General features: G+C 46.2%; 1 protein-coding gene across 3 annotated transcripts in view; it reads left to right on the top strand.

Annotated features, from left to right (window-relative positions):
* Positions 1 to 10,721, top strand: part of EIF4B (eukaryotic translation initiation factor 4B) — a 37,833-nt gene extending 27,112 nt beyond the window's left edge. For all 3 annotated transcript variants that reach the window (XM_083729196.1, XM_083729195.1, XM_083729197.1), the window contains 6 exons: positions 633 to 742; positions 2,973 to 3,192; positions 3,925 to 3,992; positions 6,740 to 6,854; positions 7,171 to 7,240; positions 8,371 to 10,721. In XM_083729196.1, the coding sequence (XP_083585322.1) occupies positions 633 to 742; positions 2,973 to 3,192; positions 3,925 to 3,992; positions 6,740 to 6,854; positions 7,171 to 7,240; positions 8,371 to 8,451 (664 nt within the window). In that variant the 3' untranslated portion in view covers positions 8,452 to 10,721. The remainder of the gene's footprint in view (positions 1 to 632; positions 743 to 2,972; positions 3,193 to 3,924; positions 3,993 to 6,739; positions 6,855 to 7,170; positions 7,241 to 8,370) is intronic.
* Positions 10,722 to 19,524: the final 8,803 nt, after the last annotated feature.

Here is a 19,524-nt window from a genome sequence, read left to right on the forward strand (position 1 = left end):
TTGTTTAACACATATAATTTGAGCAGTTAAGAAACATCTCTAACTGCTTCGGAGCTTTGTTTCAAACCTGAACATAGGAATGCATCATGTTGAGGGTTGCTTCCTATTCCCATTGTCCAGAACCTTTTCACTTCCAGGATCACACTTCCCTGTGGACAGTGTGATCCAATGCTCCACTTCTCCAAAAAGTCCCTTTTCTTCTCCCCAAAATGAGTTCCTTTAGGAATCTTCCTCTGAAAGGATATCTCTCTGAAATTGTGATGTATTCCATCTTGGAAAACTTGAGGAGGGTACCTTCTTGTGGTCTTTCATCTGGGCATTGATCAACTCTACATTTGCTTAAGTTCTGCAGTACTGCAGCGTCAGCTGCTCCCTGACCAGTGACTGAATCAGTAAGCTCAACATAAGAAGACTCAAACCCCAGACAAACTTAGCAGACCACCCCACCTGGTCTCCACTAAAGGGCTGACTTGAGCAGTACTATGGATTGAAAGGTGCTAATGGCACAGTTGTCTCAGTTTGATTTAACCACCTTGTTTTTATTTATTTTTTGTAGAGTTGTGCATACTTGTTTTTTATCCAGTGCCCCACATTTACAGTTAGTAAGCCTTGCTTCTCTGTATATGTTCTAGACACCCCAGCTGGCGTAGCGAAGATAACCAAGAGCGGTCACGGACAGGGAGTGAGTCTTCACAGACTGGCAGTACAACTCCTTCTGTGGGGACAGGCCCAACAGGAAGAAGTAAGTTGTCTTTGGGGTATCATTCACTTAGCCCTGAAGTGCATCGTCCTATTTCTGGAAAGCCCCATAACTTTCCTGGATTATAGCACGTATTTCAGTTGGGAAGCTTCAGTTGAGTCACATGGCAAGCCTATGTCTATAGATTTGAGAATATGGGGTTTCTTAGTTCTTCGTAATGGAAGTTGTCCATAACCTACCAACAGATCGACTAAATAGCCGACCAGCAGGGAAGCTAGCAGCTTAAGTAGCTGTCGATCAGTGGTGGTACTATATTGGCCCGAATATTAGCCACACATGCAAAATTCGGGGGGGGGGGAGAGACAGTACCCCAGTATAAGCCACTCCCTTCAAATTCCGCAGGCACTCACACCCATTCCGTTTTACCATATATCTGTTTCAGCAGTGCTATCATAAAAGCCAATTTTTGTAGGGTTGCGAATTTAAGCCACACTTAAAATTTGGAAAAAAGTGAGGCTTATATTCAGGCCAATATGGTATTTACAAGTTAGTACTGTACAGTCGTCTCTGTTAGGACAAATGTTTGTCCCTCTGGTTGTTGGTAAGCAGTTGGATTGCATTTTTGTTGGTGTTGCTAGTCATGTAAATTGCCTGTTACCAACAGGTAGATTTTATACAATCGACTTCGTAACAGAGTCTACAATGACTGGGTGGAAGGGGCTGGCAGGGAGTGGGCTAGCTTGGACACGGCTGCTTGACTGGGTGGAAGGGGGCAGCATCCACCGCCTCCTGCTCTGGCCTTAGATTTTCCCAAGGGAAGGGCCAGTGGGGAAGGAAGGATGCAGGCTTGGGCTCCACTGTGCAGCAGCACTTGAAATGCCCTCACAGCTGTGCGTACATTCACCCTGCCGGCAGGAGTGTGAGCAGCAGGGGACCATTGGATTTCACAGCTGCCAACAATCCCCAACCGCCCTCTCAGCTTTGGAGATGGTCGGGATCACTGCACAACTGAGAGCAATCCCTGCCCACCTCTGCAGTTGGGAGTAACACTCATCATTATCATGCCATTTCGACACTTAGCACAGAGAGATTTGTTGAAGCCATCTTTTTAGGTTTTGGTTTGTTGTTGGGGTTTTTTAAAAAAAGAACCTTAGATGCTCACTACCCAGATTCCTGTTTGGCGGGAATTTTCATTCAACTCTTTGCTAAGGGAAAACACAATGCTTCTATTTTCATGTACAATTGACAAATGCTGGCTTTGGTCTGAGCCTATGGGCCACGTTGACTAGATTGGGCTCTGCTGCTGTAAACTGAGATGTATTTTAACAATTGTTTGTTTTCCTAGCCAAAGCAGCCATCAAATGGTGTTGACAGCATTGGGGGAGTTGCATGTTTAAAACCTTGAGGCCCAAACTAAACATTTTTTTGTAAGGGTATCACATTCGTGGGTGGGTGGGTGAGAGAGTGAGCTCGATCATAGCAGTGGTACTGGGGGAAGATGATTAACTCATTCCCATGAAACATTTTTCACTATCAGAAAATAGTGAATCAGTATCAGTATCAGAAATAGCTGAAATAGTATCAGAATCACTTCCCTGCTTGCTTTCTCTCATGCAGGCAAAACAAGTAGGATTTCAGCTGGTGGGAGGGGTGGTGTCTCTGTGTGTGTGTGTTTGTGTGTGTGTGTGTAAAAGAGAGAGAGAGAGAGAGAGAGAGAGAGAGAGAGAGAGATTCCTCAACCACAGTCAGCTTCACAGACCCCATGCCAGCCTGCATATAGACTGGACATAGTAACACTGGACTAAACTGCAGGATTGTCATGCCTCTCACACACACCTCATGCATGCCCACTTGCACTCACACACAATAGAGCATAAACCTTTAACTGGGCAATCGCACATCCACACCCCCCACCTGGATGTTTCTGTTGCTTCCTATGAGCGATTGATCACTTCTACCCCAGGAAAGACAAAAAGACTGACATGCAAACCAACCAGGAAGTCTCTTCATCAAACAATGGAATTGTCAGCCCAGATCTTTTCACAGGTCTGTGATTGTATTGTGGATGTACACATGGCCCAGTTTAGGCTTGTTCTGTGATCTTCTGCTCTGTAAACTCACTGGGTGTTTTTGGTGGTTTGTATTGGTAAAACATGCCAACTAGCCCAGAATCACTGGGGAATGGGCCAGGAAAAAAGTGCTTTCCATCATACAGCCAGGGTGCATATGCATATCTTCTTAGCCCATGTTGTATTGTATCCTGCGCTTCCAGCCTCACGAAGGAGGGAGAGTGAAAAATCATTGGAAAATGAAAGCAGCAGCAAAGAGGATGAAGGTCTGTCTCCCACTTCCAAGACTCCCAGGGAAGAGAAGCTTCCTCTGAAGGTGATGCCAGCGCCTCCGCCAAAAGAAAATGCCTGGGTGAAGCGCAGCAGCAACTCTCACCCGGCCCGCTCACAGAGCTCCGACTCAGACCAGCATTCCCCTACAAGGTGAGGGCCTCTGGCAGGGCTGCCCTTTTCAGCCAAGGACTTAATCTGCAGGAGGGATGGGAAGCATGTAGGCTGCATGGTACAACGCTAAGGCGTAATAGAATCCCAAATTATTATTATTATTTAAATGCATAAAATGTGACAGCAAAATGTTAGGGATTGTGGGCAAGGTGGGTGCAATGGAAACCAAAGTAAGCTTTGGTTCACTAGGGTAGGTTTTATTCGGAACTCATGATTTTGAAGTGGGGATTTATTTTCTTTCATATTGTGTTGCTGGGGGTTGAAAGAGCTGTGGTTCTGTAACGCTGGGTAGCGGGTGGCCCTGCTCACCTGTCAGGATTAAGGGAGATGAATATCTGGTCCTCTAGCCAGACAAGGCCCCCCACCCCACCCCAGCTTAAAAGCTAGCTTCACTATAGATAAGAAACATTAAAATGCAGCAAAGCTAAATAAATAAGTAGCTGCAACTTCTTGGCAATCATTTTTAATGATTTCTATGCAATTTCACACACATTTTACTTACCAAGCAAAACTAAATTATATTAATTTAAATAAAATACCTTTTGAATTCCCAAGCCATGTTACAACTTTTTGGCACCCCTCATTTTAAGGAATTTGAAAGTTGAAAAATTCAACACACCTGAATGTGACGTGGAGTTACAGTAGCAACTTCCATGGAGTGTACAGTATGCACAAAGCATCAACGCTGCTTTCCTCTGTTCTTTGTTGCAGCGGCAGCCAGGCTATGCCACCCCTGCCTTCAGAAGATGGAGTGCCCTCCAAGAACGCCCCAAGGAAAGGTAAGGCTCGGGTGCGGAAACTTACCTGTGGCCCTTTGGGGCAAAGAGAGAGAGCCCTGGCGATTGAGGATTGGTTGTGTGCAGCTATTGTGCCTGGCAATACACATGCATTCTTTGTTACTTCCTCTCTGTTGGGTGTACGCTGCTTTGAGGAAATGGCTCTTGTGGCTGGCAGCTGCGTTTATTATTATTTATCTGCTTTATTTCATTTATTTATTAATCTCTTCCTGGGAATCATCTCAAAACAGTTTCACAATACAAAAAAAAAATCCATATCCAAAAAACAATTTCAGATAATTGCAGATACTGAGCAGGGTTCAAAATTCAAAATATCTACTTCATAGCTATTCCAAGAAAAAGACATCTCTGCTCCCTCTTCACTGAGAAGTCGTGAAAGTTCCCAGTGTCATGGCTTATTGCTTGCAGGTGTAGTTTGTAGGTTTATTTTCTAGCTTGCCAGGAGAGGGCAGCAGAGTCCAGTGAGGAGACACCTTAAATTCAGTCTGGGGAAATTCTCTGTCTGGATCCTGGTTTCAGGAATCTGCCACATGTTCAGTTGTTGATGGTTTGACGGGCGAATGACAAGCGGCATCTTCCCCACTTGACTTCTCCTGCCCAATGTAATAGAAACTTGTAATACAGTCCTTAGGTGTGTTTACTTTGAAGTAAGTCCCGCTGTGTTCACTGGGGCTTACATGCAGGTAAATGTGTATTTATTCCCTTCTTGCTGACGGCAAGGTAGGTTCTGTGGTCAGGATGATCACAAGTTGATAAGAAAATTGGCACAGTATACTTGGAAGTTCAACTTAATAATGGAGTAATACAGAAAACTATGATGACCCTAAAATTCAGGGAGGCAACCCAAGTCAAGAGGACTCACATTTCCTCATTACAAAGTAGGGAAATCCACACAATCTTCCATATTTTTAGGAGAAGAAAAAATTAAGAGCAAGAGGGTGGAAAACAAACCTTAAGGCTGGTACTTTGTTGCAAGCAGTAGTAAATTTCATTGAAATGAAACTTGCTTAGTGTTAGGTAGGGCTGGGTGAGATCTGGGTTCCAACATCACAATATTTTGATATATCACAATGTCTGAAATAAGGCTGGAGCTAATGCAGAGGAGAAGCGCGGTAATGTCCTGGCAATTCCTAATATTTAAGGGTCTTACTCTAAAACTGATAATTTTTTACTTACCTTTAACTTATTGTTAAAACAGTTATGAAATTCTACTTCTTGATAGCATGCTTCAATGAAACCGCTTAAGATTTCTGGAGACTATATTACTGCAGTTTTGTGGGCATATTTAAAATTTATGGAAGTGGTAGATCATCTGATTCATTACTCAGATGTTCCAGTGGAATTCTAGGCATGTGTAAGCCTCATTGAGTTCAGCTAAACCTACTTTCCTGGGAGTGAGCCCCATTAAATTCAGTAGGGCTTCCTTGTGAGTAGACACACATTTGCTTGCACTCCTTACCAACAACACCCCCCCAATCATTTTCACCCCACACAACAACTACCCAATCTCCCATTTCAGCATAAGGAGGCCACGGATAATTCTTCCCCCCTCTGTTTCCCACAGAAGGGCCCCCCAAAAGCCCCCACCCACCCCCACCTCCGAGAACCTCATGGCATCTGGGAGAAAATGCACATGGAGCAGGCCACCCCCCCCCAGGCTTTGCTGTTTCAGAGAATATGGGAAAGTGAAGTTTTAAGCTTCCCTGGCAGGACACATCACACAGAATACTTGAATCACCTGTAGGAAGGGACCTCTGAGGGCCAGCCATCCTCTCCCATAGGAGATCATAAGGCAGCAGAGGCCTCATGTCTGTGAGCTACTACAACAGGCAACATGTAGCTCACAGACAGAGAAGGAAGGAAAGAGCTGGGGCTGTCTTTAAGGGCATGGCTATGCGCTTTTTTTAAATTCTTGAGCTAGAACCTCATGTCTCAGAAAAGCAAGGGAAGGCATCAGTGCACACACCTTGACACACACACATTGAGGTGGGGAAAGGGACAGGGCACGATCCCCCCCCCTACTCTAAAGGAAATAACCCCCGTTAATGGGAGAAAGGAACTCAGAGCAAGAAGCCACCTCCCAGCCTGGCACCTTTTATTACACACTTTTAGCAAGAGCCGCATAGCATCTGAGGAGCTTGCTGCTCTGCAGGCTGTTCAGTGCTGCCTGCTCTTGCGATTGGCTGTGGCTACAGGATTAGGGGAAGAGCTGAAGCAGAGACTGTTTTTTGCACAGCGGAGCTGAGGCAGAGACGGTTCTGCAGGGATTGTGATATTTGCATTAGCCAGCCGCCTGCTCTTGTGGTTGGCTGTGGCTGCAAGGAAGTAGGGGAGAATTAAGGAGGGCTCTGCCGAGGAGCATACAACGCAGTGCTTCAAAATCACAGGCAGGCAGGTCCTTCCCAGCGATCGCCCCTCACAGTGGCTTGGCTATGGAGTGATGATGTGGGCAGGTGGAGCAACCAGGAGGAAGGGAGGAGGGAGGCAGCCTGTCTGCAACGGAAGCAAGGCACAAGCAGGCAGGTGAGCACCTTATCAGGCTTCCTCTGGCACTAGTGCAGGCTCAAAAATGTTACCGCAACAAGCTCTTCAAACCATTTTCAAATTATTTATCGATGTATCACACAGCCCTAGTGTTAGGGTACTAATAACCTGGGTGGGCTAACTTGACATCTCATTGCTGAAATTAGTTCAAGATGGAATGACAGATTTGTCTCAACTTACTTTAGGTGATGAAAACCGACCTGATGAAGGGAAGGAGAGTGCTCCAAAGGGCCGAAGTGGAAATTCTGGGTGTGGTCCTGGAGATGGAGGCAGCAGAGACCATTGGCAAGACTCAGATAGGTACAGTTGTCTTCACATCCTCATGCTCTGACTCTGGAAACCTTGTGCCGGGGGGCAGGCAGTGAGCAGCTAAGGGAATGCTGGAGATCCACTGTAAGCTGATACAAAACAGCTGGAGGCTGGAACACCCGACTGCAGTTTGCTGTCTGTGGCACACAGAGCTCTGGGTTGTCCAGACTCATCTGCATAGGGCTGGAGTGTGGGTTGCACCTGATGGGTTGAGCATGGAGCAAATGGCTCTCACTGCCATTATTCTATGTGTGTAATCCTTGTCCTTTGGTCACCTTATTAACGTGGTAGCAGTTTTCTTTTTCAGGAAAGAGAGTAGTGAGCATGACTCAAGACCTGCATCTGAGCCAAAGAAATTCGAAGAGAACCCTACCCCCGTAAGTGCTGAATCTGTTGCTTTTTGAGCAGTGATTGTCAAATGCTGGCGTAATTAGGCAGCAGCTCTCTGTCATTCAATGTGCCAGAATGTATCGGGATTCCCTTAGGACTTTACTCAGTTAATTGTGGATTCAACTAACTGATTATAATTCTGTAACTAAAATATTCTTGTGCTACATTCAGACTTCTTGCTGAGAAGCTTTTACAGCACTGGTACCCATAGTTACTTCCTATTACTGGCTCTGAAAAGTGGGGAGAAGGGAATATAGGCTTCACCAATTGATAGAGAACAGAGGATATTCTGCTGATAGAAGAGGAGGCACACGAATGTCACAGAAAGCCAAGCATCTGTTTTCTAAATCCTCAGCTGGAAGTAGAAGTGCCAAAATCCCAAGTTTGTACTCTTGTAAAGCAGATAGTTGTGTTTTGTTTATATTCTCAAACTGTGCTCATTGGTTATTGAATTCTTGGTTTTTTGTTTGTTAATTGGAGGATGGACTAATAATAAAAAATAAAGTTTGCCACAGACAGAACAAAGACCAGATCAAGAAATTTGCCCTGGAAGTGCATGCAAAGAATCTTGGCCACAAAGCCCACTTCATAGGGGGCGCATGGAGCTTGTTTTTCCTTTTTCCTTCATTGCAACCTTGAGAAACAGCGATCAGCCCAAAGGTTGCCCAGTGTGGTTTCAAATTCAGGTCCCCCAGTCTGCCATTTTTATCCGCCATGCCGGGGTGGTACACTTCTAGGTTGTGGGCTGAATTTAGCCACTGAGGCTGTTTTCCTCAAACCACACCCACCTGGCTGATCCAGCTGCTTCGTGCATTGGCTGATTTCATTCCTGATTGGTCACTGTGTTCTCCCACCCTGACAGCCCAGCTTTGACAGGTGGGCAATTTCATCCACCTGCAAAAGCAGGCTCTCAAGGTGGGGGAAATAAAGATCTGGGCCAAAAAGATTTCCCACCCTGCCCAGGGTGCTGCCATCCCACCCTTCTCTAATGTCTGTGTTACACCGTCCCAGGAACACCTGATACCCACAGCCCTATGTATAGAACGTGTCACAGGATGGCTTTCAGTGTCCAGTTTTGAATGCTGTTTTAACACCCACTTCCCTAACTCTCTTGCAGAAATTTAGCTGTGCTAGCAAGTATGCTGCTTTGTCAGTGGATGGTGACGATGAAGCAGAGGGGGATGAGTACGCTGATTAAATTCTCCGGCCCCTCCATGCCGTCTCCTTACCGGTTGCCACCCAGGAATATTCGGCAAGCAAAACCAAACCTTTATTCAGACAAGACAGAAAAATAAAAGCCTACAAGTCAACATCTCCTTGGAGAGACCTTTCTTAAACCTTTCTTTAAAAAAATATATGAAAAAGTGATACAGTTTCTCTTGCATGCTGCTGCAGCCTTTAAAGTATTGAACTAACTGGAGAAATCCCTGCAAAAAAAAGTATAGCAAGAGAGAAAATGGCAGGTGTCTTTTTTAAAAAAGGAATAGGCCCAGTGTGTGTCTTGAGTGTGACTTCATGCAGCTTCCAATCACGTCCAGAGCCCCAGGTCCCTTCCCATTAAAAGAGAGGCTAGCACTTGAGCAGGCCAGGTGCGTATTAGTTGAGCACAGTGGGGACATGGACAGCTAAGATCTGTCTCCTCCTTTTGCCAGGTTGGTTGACTTCTGCAGTGTAAGCTTCAAACGAACTTGAAAGCATTTTAGTGCATTGGGAAAAGGAGGAGAGCAGTCTTGCCTTGATGGCTGGGGGAAGAGATGAAATGGCTTTTCAAGGCAGAGAGTTGGCATCTCTACACAAGTAATCCCTGAGGTTTAAGTTAGAAACCTCGCCCTGGTGGTGGTGGTGTCCCCCTCTGAAACCCATCAGGTTTGGGGAAGCCCCAGGCAACACTAAAGCTGAGTAGCAAACCTTTGCTACCAAAGGAATCTTCTCAGAAGCCTCAGAGCTGATCCTGGGGTTGTACCCTTGCCTGTCCCCAACAATAAAGGCTGCTGACAGTTGGCTTCTATGTTGAAAGCCACTTTCCACATAGTTTGGCCAAATGGTGCAAAGACTCTCTGTGCTGGTGGTCACCAGGACCATGCAGTGCTGATGTGGAAAGTGCGCCTTGCATATGAACCATGCAGAAAGTAACTTTTTGTATGTCAAGGTGCTCCACCATATGGAATCAGTTTTTGGTAACCTCCCTGAAGGAGGTTGCAATATATATGAAGGAGCCATTGGATTTATGGGAATCATTAGTTGAAAGAGCAATTTCTGGAGACTATAAAGTTTTCTTGAATTCCCCCCTTCCTATCCCTTCCTCTTCTGCCCCCTTTTAATCACTGAGGTACCACCACAACCACTCTCACAAATTTAAATAGCACCTGTTTTAAACTTGGGCACTGTTTAAAGGTAGCAAGAGTCATTGAAAGTTTGACTGAGCATCATGTGACTGTTCCAAGTTCCTTCCTCACTTTTGGGCAAGTAGGTACACAACATGACTGGCAAACTTCCTTCAGCCCTTACAAAAAGGGTTTACTTTTAGTCCCCTAAATTTCTTTTTAAAGCTTCCTTCGCCAACACCATCAGACACAGAGACAAGCAATCTCTTCCATTTCTTCCAGTAGTCTTGGTCCTTTCATTCTTCTTCCTTGAACTAATTAATGGGTAGGACAAGTGGGAATTCAATCCACACAGTGGAACTGAAGCAGCACAAGGTTTTACTAGCCAACTCTCAGCAGCCTGATTTACATGGTGGCTGCAGAGGAGGATCTGGCTAGCTTTTGGGAGGTGTGCACGGGCTCACCAGGGAACTGCCAGTTTTTACCTAGTTGGGGAGGAGAACTGTGTGATTTTCCTCTTGAAGCAATTCTGGCTGAGTCAAATACAGGATTTGGCGTGTTGTAAACCCTGCCGTGGTTGGTGTCTTGTTTCAGTAAATTTTAGCTACAATTTAAACCAGTCCTTTGAAATATACAGAGTAGTGGCACATCCTATGGGCAGGATATAAAGGAATGGGAGGGGAGACCCTGCTGAGTGCAGATAATTGATTTGAAATGCAATATTGCTTTGACTGTGTGAAATGCTGGGGGGGAGGGGCTATATTTGAGGTAAAGTGCTAATTTGCATACCCCAGAAGCATTTTCTACCCTCCCTTCTCTCTCTCTCTCTCTCTCTCTCTCTCTCTCTCTCTCTCTCTCTCTCTCTCTCTCTCCCTCTCTCCCTCTCTCTCCCTCTCTCTCTCTCTCTCTCCCCTATTCTCTCTCTTTATCTCTCTCTGCTCTATCAGGACAGGTTCACGAATGGATTGAGGTGCATTTTACACATTCTGAAGACATGTAAAATTTGTACAAAATATCTTCTATGAAAATGATTTGTAATCTGTGTGGACTTACTGGGAGATGTCTTTTATTATGTAAAATTTTCCCTCCTCCCCCCTTCTTGGTTTTTTTGTTTTTCTCCAAATAAAACTAATCTTTAAAATAATGCTTCAGCACAAGATTACTTTGCCAGTGGTGTCTCTTCTCCATCAGGACATGGATGTTGCTCTCAAATATATAGAACTAGTAGGGAGTGCCATCTTGATTCAAAATGGTGGACACCAATGTGTCCCCCAGAATCTGCTCAATCTTCTGGAGCGCACAGGGGGCTCTAGGGGAGCAAAGCCCCACTGAAGGCTGGTAGTACATTCTGTCTGCACACACAGGATTTGACACAACCCAGAGACTTGCTGATGCAAAGAGATGTAATTGTAGATTTCATAAGTTATGTCACCGATTCTCTTTGTAAGATCTCTAGAGGGTAGGCGATATCCTTTCATAAATACAATACAAATAATTTGGGGACGGGTGAGTGAAGCCAAGGCCCGTGATCCCTGCAGCCCTTACAAGTGGCCCCTGTTGAGATCTCATTGCTGCCCACATTTCTCGCTCAATGGTTAACTACAGAAAACTGGATCTGTCAAGATTCAAGTTCTCTGGCTTCCCAAGTCCTTTGGTTTGGACTAAAAGCAATTGACTTGTTCACTTATTTGACAGGAGGGCTGGGGACGGGGAGAGGAACTGAGCCTTGGTTCTTTTCCGTCTATTTCTGAAATAAAAATTACCTTTCTTCGCTTGCACAATTGCGTCTCTGTGCCTCCTTCCCTGTGCTTGGATTGGTAGTGCAATGCTTTAGCCAATTCCAGTTCCCTCCCTCCTGCCAAAGAAGCAGGGGGTGTGATCAAGGCTTGGTTTTATAAACAGCAGGAGAACACAGTGCCCTTTTCATTGTGCATCCTCCCCACATAAGGCATCTGAAGACAGATAGTCATTGAGACAGCATCTTGTATACCACCACCTCCTGCACTTGATAAATGTCCCAAGTGCCTTGTGAAGTCCAGGCTGGCTTCCAGGCATGGAACGTACCTTACTTCAACTCACTGGAACCCCAAGCAATTGGATTCTGTTGGCTGCTTCCACCACTCTTGTGTCCATCAGCGCAGCAAGGCTTTGTGCAGTATGGGTGCCTCCTCTCCCTGCTAGTAATCTGGAGGGTGACCAAAGATTATTTTGGAGCTGGAGGGAGGAAATCCAACCAAACCCTTCCCCTCTCCTCCATGCTTAATCTCCTGCGCATGCGCCACTGAGCAGAAACAAAAATGAGCCAGAGCTAAAGAGGAAAAGGATAAATGCTCAGTAAGCCCATTACAAGACCAGTGGTCTACATTCTCAGGGAAGAAAGAAGAGCCTGCTCAGAGGTGCCAACTTGAATAAAATATGGGGGCGGGATATAACAGGGTGCAGCCACATCATTTGAATGGCAATGCCCTTCAACTTTGGGGGAGTCTCTGCCTCAAATATTTTATTGTGGGGTCCAAAGGGACCTTGACCCCCTAGGAGTTGGCTCCTCTGGCCCTGCCTGATTGGACCAAAGGCCCTTCTGGCCTCACAGTGGCCAAGCAGATGTTCCTGAGAAGCCTCGTCAGGAGGTCAGGAGGGCGGTTTCTCTCTGTTGCTGTTCGTCTCCACTGGTCGGTTTTCAGAGGCATCTTCCCCCTCTGATCCTGGGGCTTCCAAGGGCAGGGAGGTGCACAGCCCCCAGGGAGAAGGGTTTGGCTTTACACACACCCTGCCCACTCCTTTCCCCTGGGACCAGAGCAGCCAGTGGGCTGGAGGTAGTTCCCCCACCCACAACCCCCCTCCAGAGCTGAGTCACATGTGCTTCCGTCATCCTTGCTGGGCAGTAATCAGCACCAGATTTTCTCCGTTAAGACCCTTTCAAAGGCTGGACATCGTCTCCCTCCCCACCTCCACCAGTCAAAACCACTTCCAAAGAGGAGGAAGAGTCTCCAGCAGCTTTTATTTACTGCAGCTGGGGGGTTTCGAAACCTTTCATAAACATAGCTGTAAAGGTTATGGTGCCTCTGGTTGTCTGCAAAGCCCACCCTGGGTGAAAACGAGGCAAGAGAGGGAGAGGGTCCCAATAACAAGAGAGCTGCTGAATCAGATCAAAGCTGTTTCCAACAGTGGCTACCAGAGGCTTTGCAGATGAGTGAAATGCCGGCAGGGTTTCTTTGTCTCTTTTAAACCTTTTTGGAATTGGTGTGCTTGTATACAATGGATGCTCCTTGGTGCCCGTTGGGACTGCCGGGATAGAAGGCAGAGAGGCCAACAGTAGGTGGCTCCAGAGCTAATGACAGGCTGGCAGAAGCACCCCCTGGACTGGCCCTAAGAAAAAATGCAGGTGGGGGACGCTAGTTGAGGGCGCAGTGACGCTGGTGGGGCAGTGCCCCATTCAGCCTCCTTAGATTGGTAGATTGGTCGGCGGGGGGGGGGGGTGAGAGGAAGAGTGTGACAATGTGGTGATCTGAAGAGAGAATTGTAGATAGTAACTGAACTAGGTGAATCAATGGACTGACCTGTGTACACACCACACATTTAAAGCAAAACAATACTGGGAACTGTAGTTTGCCCTGCATGGAACAATAATTCCCAGAACTACAATTCTCCATTTTATTTTCTTTTTTTAAACTTTTTTTTTATTCGAAATTAAAACAACACATATTATCCCGAAACATATCATCCTTATTTTTTCCCCCATTTTTCCTCCCTCCCCCCACCCTCCCACACAAAACCCACCCATCCCCACCCCCCGGCTTCCCTCAGTTCCAGTCTTTGATTTCTCTGAGAATGCTGTTTTCTGCATGTTGTATAGTTGCAGTTGTATGCAGTTGTATGCAGTTGTTGCAGTTGTATAGATCCTCAAACTAGCTGATTATCATCAATAAAAAAGTTTGTGGATGTTTATTCAAAGCCAGCCAAGGAGTACAGTTCGCTTTGTTGCGTCTTCAAATATTTTGTAAAGGGTTCCCATTCATCTTTAAAGTCACAGTTATCCTTGTCCTGTAGCTTATATGTCAATTTTGCCAATTCGAGGCTCCTCACGGGGTCTCAGCTGCACTGGCTCCCGGTGGAGTACAGGGTCAGGTTCAAGGTGCTGCTTTTGACCTTTAAAGCCCTTCACGGCCTAGGACCCTCGTACCTCCGGGACCGCCTCTCCTGGTATGCCCCACGGAGAGCCTCAAGGTCCATAAATAACAACACCCTAGTGGTCCCGGGCCCTAAGGAAGTCAGATTGGCTTCAACCAAAGCCAGGGCCTTTTCAACACTGGCTCCAGCCTGGTGGAGCGCTCTGCCTCATGAGACCAGGGCCCTGCAGGATCTGATTTCTTTCCGCAGGGCCTGTAAGACAGAGTTGTTCCGCCTGGCCTTTGGCTTGGAGCCAATTTGATTCCCTCCCTCTCTTTCTTTTTTCCTTCTCCTGCGATGAGGCTACATTTAAAATATTTTAATATTCCAATATTTTAATGTTTTATTTTAATTTTGTTTTTAAGTTGTAATCATACAACTTGTTTTTATTATTGCTTGTAAGCCGCTCTGAGCCCGGCCTTGGCTGGAGAGGGTGGGGTATAAATAATAATAATAATAATAATTATTATTATTATTATTATTATTATTATTATTATTCTGCATAGTCCATCAATTTTTCTTGCCATGATTCTTTAGTTGGGGTTTCTTCAGTCTTCCATCCTCATGCGGCCGTTGTCACATACGGCTGACAACAACTACAATTCTCCATTTTCTTAGCAAGAAGGCATGTGCTTGAAAGACACCTTCCTACATTCTTGCTTAAGATGGCAACCCTGGGATATCTGAGAACGGCCTTGCAATTACAGTGATTGCAGCAAGTCTTGGGCAGCGAGGTCACACGGAGGTGGCCTTGGCGCTAACCCACCATTGCAAAAAAACCTTTTCACATCTTCCTTTGCAAGCCCTGTCTTATTTATTCTGGCTCTTGGAAGGTAGGGTTGAGCCAGCAGGGTTGAAGCTCTTACTGTGTTGCTGTGAGTCATGCTGTTGTCTTACACACAGGAACATCTCTCCATCGGCTTGGCAGAACCTTGCCCAGTGATGGGAGCAAAGCTGTCAACTTTTCCCTTTTCTTGTGAGGAATCCTATTCGGAATAAGGGAATTTCCCTTAAAAAAAGGGAAACGTTGGCAGCTATGGATGGGAGGCGATCTAATTTAAATGGGCACTTGGACTCTTCCAGGTACCTGCAGAACAAGTAACTAACACACACACACACACACACACACACACACACACACACGACGGAGGTTCAGATTTCATTTGCCTGGCATTAGCAAAGATTGTGGATGGAGCAGAGAGGAAGGAGGCTGTGGAAGGTCTGACAATTAGAACAATTAATTGTCCCTCTAAAGGGCGCCAGAATTTTAAAGAATATTTGGCTAAATATTCTAATATAAGATAAACAGAAATTTCTTGGAAGTAATAATTAGGCTTAGGGGTAGAATAAGAATACGTTGTTAATAAACATTAAGGATTAAAATATTAATAAAGGAGAAGAAGTTAGTAAATGAAAGAAGTTAATATTATTAGAAATATGAATTTGGAGAACTGCTAAAGAGGAGATTTAATGAAATTCAGAAGAGATTTGAGGAAGTCGGTTATCAATGAAATGAAATTAGGATTTGGAAGTAAAAAAATCTTTTTTGTGTGTTTTTTCTAAATTGTTTTTTTGTATTGTAGTGTTTTTCTTTTTTCTTGTTTTTTTCCCTATGTGATAAATGTGAAAATCAATTTAAAAAATTGGGGGGGGGGGATAAAGGGGGCCAAGCATTGTTACTGGATCCCTCTTTGGAAGGTACACCACAAAATGTGGACTGCTACTGAGAAACAGGCAGATAGGCCCTTGGCCTTCTCCATACGGGAGATGACTGTGTGTGTGCAACCAGCGGTGGACTTTGGTAATATGGCAAAAGTTGACACCCCCCCAAAAAATATTTTCACAATGATTCCCTTTGGTACAGTTGTTTTTAGGGATCTTCTCAGTAGGTACCCATATAAATATCGTTTATTTTTTTAAATATATATATTAATTTGTGCCCCTTCAGCTTGGTGCCCTGTGCGCGGGACGGGGATGGGGGGGTGAGAGAGATGACAGGAAAACAGTGTGTTTAGCAAGGTGTACTGGGAGGGGGGGGAGACAGGGATCCATCTTGGGCAGACTGGCTGAAGGCAGGCTGGGAGAGATGCCTTGGACTCCAGCACTGCGCTGCTATTGGGAACAAACCCCTCTTGAGATGACCATGCTTTAAGAGCTGGACTTCCTCCATCTAAACTCAGCTGTAAATATGTGAATGAATCATATTTCTTTATGCCATGGCACAGACTCTGGTTGAAGGCCAAGACCCCTGGAACTCCATGCAAGGCTTGGCAAGTTGGCAGGGATTGGGGTGACCAGTAACAATACTGACAGTTGGGGAGGTGCCCATAGAATCACAGAACAGGAAAGGGATCTCAACCACGGCCTAGTTAATTCTGCTTAGTAGTACAACATCCCTGATAGGTGTCCATCCAGCTTCTGCTTTAGGATAGGACCTCTAAGAAAGGAGACTCCAGGATCACCCAAAGCCGTCTGTTCCACTTGCAACCCGACAACCTGCTTTTTGAGCATCCATCCTGCTTTGTTTTCAGGGAAGTTAGGCAAGTGTCACCCTATACTTTATAGTGCACTGTCCTATCAGTTTCTTCAAAAGGATGTCACATAGAGGAGGGAGAAAGGTTGTTTTCTGCTGCTCCAGAGAAGCGGACACGGAGCAATGGATCCAAACTACAAGAAAGAAGATTCCACCTAAACATTAGGAAGAACTTCCTGACAGTAAGAGCTGTTCGACAGTGGAATTTGCTGCCCAGGAGTGTGGTGGAGTCTCCTTCTTTGGAGGTCTTTAAGCAGAGGCTTGACAACCATGTGCCAGGAGTGCTCTGATGGTGTTTCCTGCTTGGCAGGGGGTTGGACTCGATGGCCCTTGTGGTCTCTTCCAACTCTATGATTCTATGATTCACTGCAAAAGTCCACTGCCATTGCACAACCTGAGCTTGTTGGTATGCAGTTCAATCCCACTCAAAAGTAGTGACAGCCTGGAAGCGTCCACACTGTCAGAAAGTTCTTCCTAATGTTTAGTCTAAAGCCTTGTAATTTGAAGCCTTTGGTTTGGGTCTTACCCTCTGGAGCAAGAGAAAACAAATTTGCTCCATCCATCTATGTGACAGCCCTTCAGGTCATTAACTGCTGTGCCCCCTTAACCTGACTTTTTTCGTGCATTACTCAACCGTCACTCCAGCTAATCTTTCTCTACTTCCTGAAGTTTCTGCCTGGGCTTGACAGCCAGGCACTCCCAACCTATGTTTCCCTTCAGATGATCCCTCCCACCCCTCTTCTGCCAGCTTTTATGGGCTCAGGGCCTGGATTCCTGTGCTCTTACTCCTCTACAGCTACCTGCCAAAACCTTTGGCCCAGGGAAGTTGGCACAATAGCACTGGGTATGTTGTTAGACTATTACAATGCGTTGTCCTGGAAATTAATCAAGTCAAATGAATTTTCCATTGACGTTGCAAATCCACACTCTGGTCAAAATGCTTAATGGGAAGGGAGAGAACAGCCCTCTATCTCTGCCCTGGCAGGGTGGTGGCTGCAAAGCAGCGGTGAGGCCATCCCAGATGTTGCTAGACTACAGCTGTCATCATCGCTGAGCAGTGATCATGCAGGCTGGGACTGGTGACAGAGCATCTGAAGGGCCAGAGAGGTGAGCCACCTCTGTCTTAAGACACACACACACACACCCGTCTCAACACCTGGCATCTATTATTATGCAAGGGTGAAAATAACACTAACTCAAACTTGACTTTACAGCAGCGGGGGCTACCTGCCCCCCTGCATATGGTGTTGGACCAGCCTCAGGGATGATAGGAGCTGTAGTCCTGCAACATATGAAGGGCCAAAGGTTAGACACCCTGAGAAAGCCCCACCAGCTGACTGGTGCAGTTCTTGCTGCAATGAAGGGCACAAGAACAATCTGCCTTTAGGTCAGTTGGCAACCCTACTCTTTATTGTGCCTTAGTCTTCCTGTACTAGTCAAAACGCACACACAAAGGGTTTGGGGTTTTTTTAGGTTTGTTGAATGGCTTGTTGCCAAAGGTGGAGTATCTAGCTGGCTAAAAAAGCAAACCCAAACAAAGAAAGTCTCTTGCATTTGAAGCCTTTTGTGCATCCTAAAAGGAAAATTTCTGCCAGCTGGGCCTTCCTGCCTGCTGGGCTTCCCGTATGCCCTTCTCCTGCTACCCCTTGTGTGAAGCTGCATTCTGCAAAGCAAGGGAGAACCGGGACTGAGAGGGAGGTCTGACGGCCATTGCAGGGCCTCCACAGAGGCTCCCCGTGAGCAGCAAACAGGCTGTCTCGCTCCCTCCCGCGCACAAAGGCCACAAGGCTGGCTCTGTGGCTCCTTGTCGGCATGAATCCCAGCGAGGAGACAAACCTGTGGCCCCCGTTTTCCTTCCCATGCCCTCGCCTGCTTTTCTGCTTCTCAGAGACCCCGGAGAGCAGCCAAAATCAGCAACTGGAACCTACTTGCTTATATAGAGACAGAGAGTTTCCTGTGGGGAAGGAAGGAAGGATTCGTCTGTGTTGTGGCCCTGAAGTGCTGCTCTCTGAAAGGCTGCTGGCTGCTGATTCTGCAGATCAGGGAGCAATAAATTCACTGCTCCCTGTTTGCAGAATCAGACACACCCATCCCCAGACTTTGCACATACACATCAGTGGAGACTGGCGCATTAGGGCACATGGGGCAGCGCCCACAAAGCTTTGCTCTCAGCCAGCCTCCACCTGCCTGCCTGCTTCCTCACAATCAGTTTAGGGTCAGTCTCCAGCTAAGTGCACATCATGTATTTAAAGCGCGCCCACACACACACACAGAGAGAGAGAGAGAGAGAGAGAGAATGAATAATGGGAACTGTAGCTAGGTAAAGGTGCTGGGAATTGTCACCCCATGAGGGGTAAACTACGGTTTTCAGGATTCTTTTGGAAAAGTCATGCACTTTAAATATATGGTGTGTACACTGCTTGTGTTGCTTTTGTTGAATTCAGCAGGGAGGAGGACAAAACCAGAATTAGCTAGCTCTGCCTGCCTTTGGCTCTGACACCACCTGATCGTAGTCTCCCTGCCAGGGAACTCAGGATGCTGGGATTCTTCTATGAGAAACCCTTAGGCTATGCGGGGTCACGAGGGTCACCTAAGGGTACCTCATAGGCTCAACAGCCAAGACCTTGTATGAACCAAGACGCTGTGGAATCCTTTGCAATGCACAGAGCCATCCAGAAAGCCGTTCCTCTGAAGCAGGCAAGTTGAATGGAAGACTTGAGAACAATTGGTCCAAAGCAAAGGTGGGGAACTTGTTGTGGTGCTGCTGGTGCTATTCGACGACAATTCCCATCAGTCCTGTGCAAGGCCACAGTTTCCCCATCCCTGGCATAGATGTTGCAAATCAGTTTGGAATATTTCCTGAAATTTCCTACAGCATCAGGAGGGATCAAGTGTGGTTTTCCAAAAGCCACCGATAAACAAACAACTGTTGAGTTGAGCAAAGTTGATTCGGTGTGAGCTTGGCTGCCCTTCTCCTGTTGTGGAGCAGCTTGCTATTCCAGCTGGACGAAACAACCAAACAGAATCACATGACTCCAGATGTGACTGCGTTAATGAAGACAACAGGGCAAAGAGCCATGGGATTCTTTGGGGCAGATTTAGAAATATGTGCTGAGAACTATGCAACCAGAATGTTCTGCAAAATCCTCTGTAAACAGTTTGCCAGAAACGGCCTATTTTAAGGGTGAACTCTGGACGATCTTGAACTTGAGACCCGGCTCCATGATGAGACCCATCTCCTCCCTTC

This window comes from Podarcis gaigeae, assembly GCF_964106915.1.
Source record: "Podarcis gaigeae genome assembly, chromosome: 2".
Lineage (NCBI taxonomy): Eukaryota > Metazoa > Chordata > Lepidosauria > Squamata > Lacertidae > Podarcis > Podarcis gaigeae.